The sequence below is a fragment of the Gambusia affinis genome, linkage group LG02 (assembly GCF_019740435.1).
Source record: "Gambusia affinis linkage group LG02, SWU_Gaff_1.0, whole genome shotgun sequence".
Classification (NCBI taxonomy): domain Eukaryota; kingdom Metazoa; phylum Chordata; class Actinopteri; order Cyprinodontiformes; family Poeciliidae; genus Gambusia; species Gambusia affinis.
The window spans coordinates 6233109-6245858 of NC_057869.1; the positions used below are offsets into that span (position 1 = coordinate 6233109).

Consider the following 12750-nt stretch of genomic DNA (forward strand, 5'->3'; position numbering starts at 1 on the left):
TTACAACGAGAGCCAAATTGTACCGCTGCATGACAGCTGGGTAAATTGTGGGTCTAACCTCGGACCCATGGAGGAGTATGAGCTGCAGCTCCAATTTTCTCCAGTCTGATGCTTCAACTGCAGGCCGTCAAATGATGCCCCTCCCCCCCTGTTGCATCTAAGTAAATACGAAAGGATTTTTGAAGTTATCCCCTTCCTTCATATAGTCAGTGCTGACTGCTTGAAAACATAAAGAAAGTTAGATGGGAATGCAGTTTATGTGTTCGGGTGAGAAACAGCGTTTCCATGGAAACTGACTGAGGGGACACAGGAGATGCATGTTTGCTCCACTCAGCCCCTGTCAGTGCTGACAGATCACAACATGAAGATGCAGCCAATTGCTCTCACTCCTTCGCTTTCAATTTTGTTCATCCTGTTTGCATATGTCCGGTCCTACCTCTTCCTCTGCTGCTTCCTGTCACCCTCCCTTTTGATCTCTGCATCTAACACTCTCTGGCAAACACTTGGAAACTCTTGCCCTGTAGGCTCCTAACACTTGCTTGTGACAGAAAGAGGAAAATGGACTGTAGAAAAGAGACTGTTACTCTTTTATCTTCAATGTGTTGGTCTAAAGAGAGGAAATAAAAACCATTATAGGCTAGTAAAGTTCACTGAACCTTACTAGTTCAGTGAAGATGAATATGGTTATCTTGGTATTATGACATAGTCCATGTCTGCATTGCAACTTTGATTAACCTCAATTCTTCACATTTCCTCTGTTCTACAAACACTATGCTACTTCTTACCAAATTGTAACAGTTTCCTTTTGACCTTGGTTAAACTTTGGTCTTTTACTCCAGTTGTATTAAAGGCTGAGTGCCTGATCTCTATGGAATTTGTCCAATCAACCTTACCTGTCAGCATTGAATGGACTAGTTTTTGCTTCTATTGCCAGCCATCTCACTACGGCAGCTTCAGACGATTGAAGAATTATGTTTTGAGGTCGAATACAACCAGGAACGAGGGAGACCAACTCCCTTTTCTTTCTCTGGAGAGCAACGTCCGAGACATGGCCGACAGGAGACTGACAGGGGGATTGGCTCACCGGTGAACAAAAGCCCTCGGAGGCAGCCCTAAGAGTGGAGCAGCGGGGGTGCATGAAGACATGCACACTCTGGCTCGCGTGCACACGCGTCATCCCGTAAACACACTAAGACATATAGTGAAATGTGTTAGGGTATCTGGGATTGTTATCAGACCTGCTGCTTGTAAAGTGCAGCAAATGGAATCTGTGTATCAGATTGAACTGTCAGTTAGATGGTGACTGATGGCTGGAAGGCCTGTCCCCTTCAAACACGCATCTCCCTTCAGAGAATCTCACGAAGAAACACGAACCCAAACACACAGAAACACATTTACACAATGCAGAGGGGATTGGTGAGGAGCAACGAACTGATTTATTTGGACACAAACAAACATAAATGTCAAAAGGCTATTTCAGTGATGGAATCTGCACAGCAATATTACTCAACAGACAAAACAAAGCTCAGCACAATAGATTTCTTTTCACAAGAACAATGAGAATGTGTCCCACAGCAGGACCACACAGCTAAAACAGACTAGAGACAGAAGTGAACTGCTCTACATTTTATTACTTTCCAACAAAACTGGTATGTTATGTTGTAGGCCCAGACGAAATGGTGCAGAATTTTGAGAACAAAAAATGATACATGGTTTTCTAAAAAAAACAAAACAAAAAATTCCCAAATCTCTAAAGCTACAAAGTTACCTTTGTAACTAGAGAAATTACAAAGTCATCAGCTCATGTGAGAAAATCTGTTGAGTAACAACTACTACTCTCCAAGAGCTTGAGTTTCATAGAAGAGTGAAGCAAAAAGAAAGTCACTGTAGAAAGAAAGCTATTAGAAATCCAGCTATTAGAAAGCTATTAGGCAGTTTTCCACAAGCCATATATAAGCGACACATTAGACACGAAGAAGATTATGTTCTAATTAGATCAGACCAAAATATAACACTTTAAACCACTTGATGCTGTGGAGATTCTTTTCAACAGCAAGCCAGGAAAGTTGGTTAGAGTTGCTGGAAAAATTGATGGAACAAAACAGAGGGCAATCCTGGAAGAAAAACTCTTGCAACAGGCTGTAAGAGTTCTGAAAAGAAATAAGGACAAAAACTTCTCTATATTAGAGCTGCACAATATGATATAAACATCACAGTAACTGCAATAGTGTCACAATCAGAAAGGACTTAGATTAGATGCAATATTTCATTTCATTTTATATTCCAAATATCAGGCATTTGTTGAAGGATTAAAAATCAGAAAAATTGTACGTTAGTTACAAGCCATATCTCCATAACAGTCTTATGAATTTTCTCAGCATTGTGCTACTCAGCTTTAGAACATGCAAACCTTAAAGAGAAATAACCTATAAGACTTAAATAAGATCAGCAAATGGAGGCTCTGAAATCTGTTGAGAATTGTTTTGTTTACAACCTATAATTATGTATCATGTTGGCATGGTCTGTCACATAAAAACACAATACAATACTTTGAAATTGATGGTAAAATGTAGAAAAAACTCAAGTAATAGATACTTTTGCATAGCACTGTTACATGAAATTAGGAATTGATCATTTTGTTTGATAGCCAAATGAAAGATGAAGTAACACTGATTACTGCTGATTCCAAGCAATGACACCTTATCCCCAGCTGCACACACTGCCGTGCAAATTTCTCTAATTAAGCCAGCTAATTAATTCTCATTTGATAATGATACTCCTATCAAAAAGGATGACTACTCTGAGGTGCGACATGTGTCACCTACGGCTGCATTGAAAGGTGAAAATTACATTTTACAGCCTGGATGTGTGGAATTTAATTCACAGGTCTGCAACTCATCCGAATTTTCTAGACGCAAAAAAAGATCATCCAAAATTTTTTAACTTAGCAAGAAAGAATGTGAAAATAACCACTGTTTAATTTTATAATAATAAGGTAGTAGGTGCTGAAAAAACTGACTAATTTGATAAAAGGTAATAATACAGTTCAAGAACTCTGATCTGTGGTCAAAAAAATCGGTTCCTCTTTCCTGAAGGTTTCAAAAGAAAGCTCTAATTAAGTTTTCTCAGACAAAAGAATGAGTCTTTAAATTTCAAGCTAGTTTATAGATTTTAAACAAAACCTGTGTATCTTTCAAGTACTTTTAAAAGACATCTAAGACAAAAGAAGCAAAGAAAGAGAAACTCTTCATTGTGGATAATTATTTCATACAAAAACAAAGTAGACAAGCTCCTTTTGATACTCAAACAAATATGTCCCAATTTATATGTAGATTTTATATCTGCTGTGGCAATCTGCATTTCAGTCTAGATAATGAAGCTGAACTGACAATGCTGTCTTGTAATACATTGTTCTTCTGCTTATCTCAGTTAGAACAAAGTGATTATAAAATGGCATTTATGAATTTTGTAAGCATTTTACTCCTCATTCAGTTATATGTCTGTCACTGACTGATTCAAACCATTGTCGTCAACCCTGTCCTCAAATAATCTTCAGCTTATCTTCAACCTTCTTTTACCATCTAAAGCCCGTAGATAACAGCACTTGCTAAAAATCACCAAATCATCAACTTCCTTTCTCTGACTGGATTCCTCAGTATCCTCGTTCTCGTTGACCCTACAACAGCCTTTGAAACTAACAAACGTACCACCTGCATCACCGGCTTGGCTCTTTCCCAGTTCAGATTATTATCTGTGTAACAGACTATAATTCATGACATCTCTGTTCAAAGGTGTTCCCCAAGGTTTTTTGTTTGGTCCTCTCTTTTTGATAATGTTATATTGTCCCAATTGCCCACATCATTCGCTATCTTTAACTCTGCTTCCAGTGATTTACATCTCAATTAAATCCATGACCTTCACAGGCAAGTCTTTTTTACACCGACCGCTTCAAAGACATACACTCATGGATGCCAGCTGATTATCTCTGGTTAAACTACAAAAATTTTGACATTACCAAATTTGTGAAAATCTGCAACTAAACATGATTTCCACTTCTGCCTTATTCACTTTGAAGTCTATGCTAACCCATTTCTCACATAACTACGACCTTGAAGTCATCTTCCATCTTCAGTAGCCACCTCATGGGCTACATCTCGAAAAGCACCTGCTTTCACCTCACCACTTTTCCTCCACCTTTTTTTTTTTGAAAAAAAAAAAAAAAGGTTTTCTTGTCTCTAGAGGCCTTTATTTGATAGGAAAGTGGGTAATGAGAGAAGGGAAAGACATGCGGCAAAGGTCAGCAGGCCAGGAATCAAACCTACGACAGCTGCAGCGAGGACTAAGGCCCCCATATATCGATTGTGCTTAACCCCTGTGCCACCACAGCACACCCTCTCCTCCATCTTTTATACTTATTTTATTTTACTAACACATAGATCCATGCATTTATCACTTCCTGACCCAATCACTAAAACTTTCCATGTTTTACCTGTCAATCTCTTTAATAAACTCTGCTACAAACAGAACTCACACATTTTCCTATCCAATCCTGCCTAAGTTAATATATCAACCATTTTCTTAAGGACCTTTACTGGGTTTCCATTCCTTAATTAATGTAAATTAAAATTCTTCTGCTAACCTCAATAACCAAAGCCTTTTTAAAAAAATTTGTCAATAAATACACAACATCTGATGCTTCTGACAAATGTGTCCTTGGCTGAGGTACAATCTGCTCTGTTGGCATGATGTCTCCTACGTGTGTTAAAAGAGGTAATTGATGCTCATCAACTGATGATGCTCCTGATTTACACAACATCCTTAATGCTCCACCCTGTCCCTGGTTCTGAGATTCCTTACCCTCAAGTGAGGACACCCTAGCCCTACATCTGGATATTCAGGGACAAGCTCAGATAATAGGAAAACAAATTGCTTACTTCCTGACTGAGACTGCAGAAAACTAGGAACTTTGCATTAAAATACCAAAACACTTCTTTCAAAAATGCCTACGGTAATTTGTTTTTAGCTTCCATCTTTTGTTGTGTATAAAGCAACTTAGAACTGGGTAAAGATCCTGATGAATAAATATGTCCTACTATTTTGAACACACAGAGAATCTTCACGTTATCTGAGCCTGTTCAGAGGATTTAAGCAACTCTATGTTTAATGGATGTCTAATGTTCTGGTGTGGAAACGGAGGTCAATGGAGCCCATTGTAAATATATTCACTATAGCAGTTGAAGCTTTCAATCCCCTGTGTTTCTGACACATGGACCTTTGACCTGAAAGATGTAGAGTGGGGCCACACTTGCTGGGATGGAGAAGGGATCACTTTACAGGTACAGGACGGGATTCTAAAACTCCCTCACATCACTCAGGGAACTGGAGCGTTTCCCAGGGATCTGTGGGCATAAATCAGCTCCTCGCCCTGTCCTCGCCTATGGCACACAGTGGTGTCCTTTTTCATGGCCCCACTCTGAGCTTTCCCACTGTGCTTGGGGAAATTCCCATTCCTGGCATTACTTCAGAAACATATCCTTCTTTCCCCTGGATAATTAAAGCAGTTAAAGCCCCTGTGCAGGGGCTCCCAATATCAACTACTGCCTGTCTGTTAAAAATAGGTGACATACTTGTCAACTGTGTCCATTATGATGATGAATAAGTCAACAACTAAAATTGCTGTGAAGGAGTCTGTTTTTATTTTTTACCTTTAGTCATCCACTTGCATAGAACAGCAGGTCAGGGGGACATCTGGGACGGTTATGAGTATGTTGACAAGAGGAAATGGGGGTCACAACGAAAGGCAATTACGCATGGAGACGGCAGTTTAGCACAATTAAAACTAATGAGACTTCATCTTAAAACCTGCCCAGCAGTTAGTGATTTTCTGCCACATGTAATCCAGATGGAGAAGTGCAATCATTACAGCGCTAATACCTAAAGCCAAATTATTCAGTGCATCTGAAACCCTTTCAGTAAGTCACCATTAGCAGGAAAATGTTACTCTCCCTCATTAACAACCTTTTTTTAAGATACAAATGCTTGACAATTTTTGTCATTTCTCCCCATAGTTCAAAAATTTAATAGAAGAAGATTAAAGTTGTTCGTGGGGAGTCATTCCTAACAAACTAGTTGTAATGGTAATGCTTGTTTAGAACCAGTTCTGTGGTGTATTCCATAGCCAAGCTCTTACAGCAGCAACATAAAAATTGTACTTTCTCAGGACCAGCTAGGAACTGGGCCAGAGGTAAGAATCGCTTTCGCCTGGAACTCATAAAGACTACCAATCAAAATGTGAGAACCACTTTTAAAGTTGGTTTTCCATTGGTCTGTAAATTTCAACACAATAAAAAGTAGGAAGCAACTGAGTCCAACATTAATAAAAATTCTGAATTAGCAGTGGAATAAAATTTTATCACTGTTCCTTTTCACTACTTATTTTGATACAACCTATCCCAAAGTTTGACATTTCAAACATCACTGTCTTGGTATTATCAGGGAGAGTAAATCAATTCTTGGGATTTGAATTTAACCCATTTTCCAGTTTGGTCTATTTGTAAAGCACCAATTCACATAAATGCAATATGAAGGAACTTTATGAGTAAAAAAGTCTAGTTGACATCCAAAAGCCAATCCAATGCAAAATAAAAAAAGAGAATCAAATTTAATTGCATGCATTCAAAAAAAGTACCAGTCTGAGGAAGATGATCCAAATGATGAATGTTAAATTTTGCAGCAACCCCTTATCATGACCACACAAGTGACAAAAGTGGAAAGAAACAACTGCCTTTAAAACACTGCTAATTGCTCAGTGTTATTAAATTAAGATTAATAAATTTTGCTAAAAGAACGCAATTTGTGAAGTTAAATAGTCGGTCTTCACTCATATTGAGGATGAAACAGAAGTGTTTTACTAACACATTTATAGTGATGCAATGATGTGGTTCTAAGTTACCTCTATGGCTGAGGGAAATCAAATTTGATCTTTGATTAAAAAAAACACACAACTTGATCTGTCAGCAGCCTGAGTAAAGAAAACAAATGAAAAAGATATTGTGCCACCTAATTACTTCCTAAAGTAAACAAATGCGTGTACAGATGAATGGAATAATGGACACACAGAAGGCTGATGGTGAAGGGCAATTAATGGGAAATATGCTGGACACCAACACCCACCATGGTGGTGCTGGTCACAGCTCGTCAGTCCGGGCGACGGCTGAGCTGTCTGGGAAGGAGACTCGAGCTCCTCCGCCAAGGGAGGGCTGGTGTTGAGTTGGCCAACAGGAGGCGGCCATGGTAGGTCCTTGATCACTTTAATCTCTACTGCAAGTGTCGCCACAGGAGAGAGAGATGGAGGGGGAAAAAGAGAACAGCAACAAAAGGTAAAGAAAGGGAAGTAATGATAGAAGAAAAGTGAGGAAAAAGAAAAAAGATACAAGAAGTAAGTTAGAAATACTGCAGATATGAGCAGAAGGTGGAGGCGTGTGGAAGAGAACAGGTTTAAAGTATGATTAAAGAATCAGCAGCACCTGTGGACTAGAAAAGGTAAGAATGCAGCAGGACCAGAAAGAAAGTAAGGTTAGATTTAAGTAAGAGCGGATTGTACTTTTTTGTACGGATTGAAGACACAAAAATGGATCTTGGTGTCCGTCTGTTACATCACAACTCAGAGAAATACCTAAACTGACTTTATGCTAGAGCCAACTTACTACTGAAAGGTTAGTATATAAAACAGACTCTTCATTCTATAAATCTCCTGTTTTCTAAAAGACAATCCATGAGGGCCATTTTGAATACCATTTTAGCATGAGCCGAGATAAAGTTAAAGATAGTCTTCAAGGTCTATTTTATAATGTAGGATAAAAGGCAGCTCAATAGGCTAGAGAACATGCAATACAAAGAATTTGGGTTAAAAGTGCAAGACACAGATGATACCATCAGACATTGTGTTATTATTCTGAATTTAGGCCTCCCTATTAAGATAAAGAGCAGTGCAGATAATATCTATCACTGTCAGGCACCACACACTAATCCATCCAAGCACTGGGCACTACACAGGCTTTTGCCCCCAAGATAATGTATGCCTCATGTCTGGACAAAGCATTAGCAGGATAAATTGAGCACTCTCATGGTAGCCCATCTGTTTCCAACGTAAGGCCACTTGTTAAATGGCTGAAAATAAGGAATAAATGAGATGCTGGAGAAGATTTTTGTTTTCTTTCATCAAAGGATGTCTGCTTCAGAAGGTAAGACTAATAAATACACATGTTTTCCAGTAGCAAATTCTTTGCCCCTGGTTGGGTTATTTAATCTGTTATTATATGGTTGCCTCTCTTAAAAGGGTATTTTTTGGTGGCTCTCAACATAAGAAAATACAGTATATTTGATAGAAGATCAAATATTGCCATTGATACTCCATTTTGGAAGCATGAGTTTATCTAAATAAAGGTGGGGTGTAAAATCCAGTGTTGTGCAATACATAGAGAGAAAAAGTTACTTTTAACAGTGTCACTTTTTTTATGTATATATTTAGAGAAACTCACAATATGGGACACATTTAGTAATCTGAGTGCCACTCATCAAATATTTAAAAGATAAATTAATTGATAACTAGTTCACACGTTTGTCGGTCCAACAATTCATGACTCAGAAATGTTATTAGGCCAATTGTTGGCATTTGCATAGCACTAATCTTGTAGCAGTGGAGCACTAGGCGTTTGCAACACTAAAAGTTGCAACACTCAAGCTGTGAAAATCTTTAGCGTATCCAAAACTACATTGTAATCTTTCTTACTAAGGGTTCAAGTTGTGTATTCTATTAGTGTGAAATGTCAAGGAAGGTGATGCTGGAGTGTGAGCTAAAGCTGTATGTTACGACATAAAAACAAAGCCATTAAGCAACTCTCCACATTTCACCATTCATCCAATCATCCCTCTTTTGGACCATCTCCCAGAGCCAAATGTTGTAAAAGAATTAAAGTATTTTCAATAAATTAGGATAGTGTGAGATAGCAGCCTGGTTAGAGGTCTAATCCCATTGTTCCAATACTGCTGGTCTGTCTTTAATGTTCAAAATTAATTAGCAAAGTAAACAAGAACATATTAACTGAGACGTAGAGCTAATAATAATTCTTCTTGAAGAAGTGCAGTAAAGAAAACTCTTAGTACAAACTGAAGTAAAAAAAGAGAGCCAAGAATGATGGTTGCTCCTTTTTCTGTCTTCAGTTTACATTTGATATTACAGAGCCCTGGGCATTGACAGCAGATCTAACACAAAATGTTCCAGTTCCAAGTTGTAAAACCAGTATGATTTGTTAACTGATATGCTCAATGACCAGGCTAACTACCATTAGAAATAAAATAGATTACTACAACTCTGCTTTTAGGCATATTTACAAAAATATTATATAGTACTGAGTGTGTTTTTGTGTGAAAGATTTGATTCTTTAATCAATCCTGTATTGGTTAGTATTTTTGCTCCTTTTTATTTTTTGTCAAGTAACATCAAACTAAAGAAGTTCCAAGACTTTGGTTTTAAATTGACAAGATATAGGTACTTGGTATCTACCAATTCTTTAATCAATCCTGTATTGGTTAGTATTTTTGCTCCTTTTTATTTTTTGTCAAGTAACATCAAACTAAAGAAGTTCCAAGACTTTGGTTTTAAATTGACAAGATATAGGTACTTGGTATCTACCAAGGTGGTGTTTCTAAAAAAATAAATAATAGAGAACACTTGGTGTAAAAACAATGCGACAGATTTACTGTACGTCACTTGTGTTCAAGTAGACCTTACTGTCTACCTGAACATTTAATATGATTTGGTACACTGGTTGGTTTTCAGTACAAGCACAAGCATGATGTTATAGATTTGTGTGCTTTCTACTCTGCAAGAAAATGCACCAGTGTGGTTATCCTGAATATTATAATGAAAAGCAATATCTACAAGGGGAGGAGGAAAGGGGGAAAGGGGAAAACTGGAGAATATTCAATCTGACAAGCAATTAAATAGCTAGGCTGGCGGTGTCGTGGGGAAAATCTACCAATAGGTTGCTGGAGGAAAAGATCTTTTGCAGTCTATACTGGTGGAAAATGTTTGGGTTGGTGGTGCAATGGCAGCAGAAGGTCAGAAACTCCAAGACCTAATAAGACTTTCTCTATTTTGTGGTGAAGTAGGGGACTCCTTTGCTATGAGATTAAAAGCCCAATTCTCATTTCACATTGCAGATTAGCGTGTAATTGTTTGGGGAGCCAAAGGCTGCCTGAACTCTCCAGCCTCACTGTGGGGATGAGGAGATGCTGTGGGCGAAAGTGGCTAAGACTCGATTGTTTGCACAGCTGAATAATTGCATTTAGTACTGTGAAAATTTATGAAATTGATTTAATGCAATTTTTTCCATTTAAATAAAAATCCGATTGCCTTGCCTTTTATATATTATATCAGACCTGGGCATTTTAAGTCTCAAGGCCAGATATCACGTTCATCTGTCCTCAGTCAAAACAAAACACCGTATTTTCGAGTGCATGCGACACAGCTGTCTTTTATTTTGAAAGGGCTTGACGCACCGCTTATGAATGCATCGCATATAAATGCTAACGCACAGCAACAACAAGTGATGCTAGCAGCCGAATACCAAAATGTCATCTCACGGTAAAAAAGAAAAGTTGATTCGAATTCTGCATTTTTAACAAGGCATGGACAGCGAAATATTTCTTTATTGAAGTCAAAGGCAAGGCCGTGTGTTTAGTTTGTTGCTTAAAGGAATATAATATTTTCCACCTTGTTTGCCAGAAGAGATACAAGAACTTTTCAGAGAAAGAGCACGTCACTGAGTCGTCTGTACTCGTAGCCAAGTTGCAAGCTCAACAAACACTTTTTACAAAACGCCTGGCATCTAGAGGAGCTGCAGTCAAGGCAAGTTTTGTCATATCCCACAAGATTGCTAGGAAGAGCAAACCTTTCTCTGACGGAGAGTACATTAAGCAGTGCTAATATGTCCTGAGAAAAAAGACGCTTTTGAGAACATCTCCCTCTCCCGCAAACGGAGAAGGATGGAGGACATCGCGACGAACCTGGTGCTGCAACTGAAAGACAGCGTGAATGATTTTGAGTACCGGTATTTTCCCTGGCTTTGGATGAGAGCTGTGACATACGGGACACTGCCCAGCTGCTCATCTGTTAGTCAGGCTTTTCCAACACTTAAAACCATTTATTGCTCATATATGCAGTTGATCAGTTGATTAATATAACACACACCATTTCAATTGTGGAGAGATTAAAAAGTTAAAAATAAATTCAGATGTGATGACGATATTTTTTTTAACTATTAATTTGTTAATTCTCACTTCAGCCAAACCACAAATTGTTTTTTTATTTTTATTAATTTTTACTGAATATTCTTCTTAACAAAAGAATATGATTTAAATATTTTATTACAACAAGAGGTATGAGAAAATGAATAATGAGTCAAGATTAAATTTGAGTCATTGCTGGATCGGCCCTCCAACATATTTCATATTTTTCATGCGGCCCCCTGAAGAAATTAATTGCCCACCCCTGTATTATATAGTATTGAAAGTCTCAAGGCCTTCACTTGTTGTACATGTCTTACTGCAGCATTCACAAGCACATCCCTACATTGAAGCTTTCTTTCAAAGCAAAAGCAAATTAAAATTAAAGTCTAGGTGCACTGACTTGTGTTAACCATTTACACTCAATGCTAATTAAACTTGCTTTCTTAAATCGAGCTGGTGCAGGACTGTGAGTTTTGTGGGCAACTTGCTGAACTTTGCATCAATAGCAAGCACACAAAATAAACCACAGTAGGAATGAATCGTCAATGTCTCCTTAAAGAGCCTTACAAAAGTATTAATATCTCTGAAAGTCTGTGACATTTTGTCAATATACTTTATTATGATCCTACGTAGCAGAACAGCATAAATGTGTGTCTGACAGGTGTGCCACAACAACTGGTTTTTTCTCAGTTAAATCTAAGCATCCTGTTCTTTGACTATCTTTTTCCCCTTGTTTGCTGTGTACCCAACATGGCTGTGACTTCCCGTCTTTCTTTCAATAATTGCTTTCAATCTTCCATCATGGACAGAATTGTGGTGTGCAACACTAAATTTTCGCACCTGAGCTGTGGATCTCTGCAGCTCCTGACCTCTTGGCGCTTAATGCTCACCTTGGCAAATTTTAATATGTTCCATGCATTACTTTCCGCATCACAATTCCACGTCGAGTTTGTCTATAGCATAAAATAACCCCAAAAACAGTCTTCAGCTTGTGGCTATAATACGACAATGTAACAAAACACAAGAGTCATAAATAGTTTTCTCTTTGTGATAAACTTTAGGTACTACTTGGGTAGCACAACTCATTAATGCTATCTTGGCACATCTTTAGAGCTACCCTTACAGAGTTTGGAGGGTTTTTACCGTCTGTTTTTCTCTGTGAAATACGAATAAACAATAAAAATTCAAATGAGTTCCTCCAAAGGTGGAATAAAAGCTTTGTGTCTGCCTTGCCATCTAATCTGGTTTCATTGTGATCGATATGCCTCGTTCTCATCTACATAATCCCCAATCCACATTAGTAAATAACTATTTCTATAGACAAAAGCAGATTATTGATTCTGAATCAACAAAGCACCTGTCATTCAAACTGAAAGCACAAAATTGGCAGCACATGAAACATTCGCCCCGTGAAATCTATGGGACGCTGTATGTGTCTTGCTTGTTTATTTATAATGT

General features: G+C 38.0%; 1 protein-coding gene across 4 annotated transcripts in view; it reads right to left on the reverse strand.

The window, feature by feature from the left end:
• zgc:158464 (uncharacterized protein LOC791139 homolog) overlaps window positions 1-12750 on the reverse strand; it is a 103859-nt gene that overhangs the window by 13694 nt on the left and 77415 nt on the right. The window contains exon 4 of one of the 4 annotated variants that reach the window (XM_044142741.1): window positions 7174-7317. The exons of 2 other annotated variants lie outside the window; for them this stretch is intronic. In XM_044142741.1, the coding sequence (XP_043998676.1) occupies window positions 7174-7317 (144 nt within the window). Of the gene's footprint in view, window positions 1-7173; window positions 7321-12750 lie in introns of all 4 variants that reach the window. One more of the 4 variants, XM_044142731.1, reaches the window with a different exon arrangement.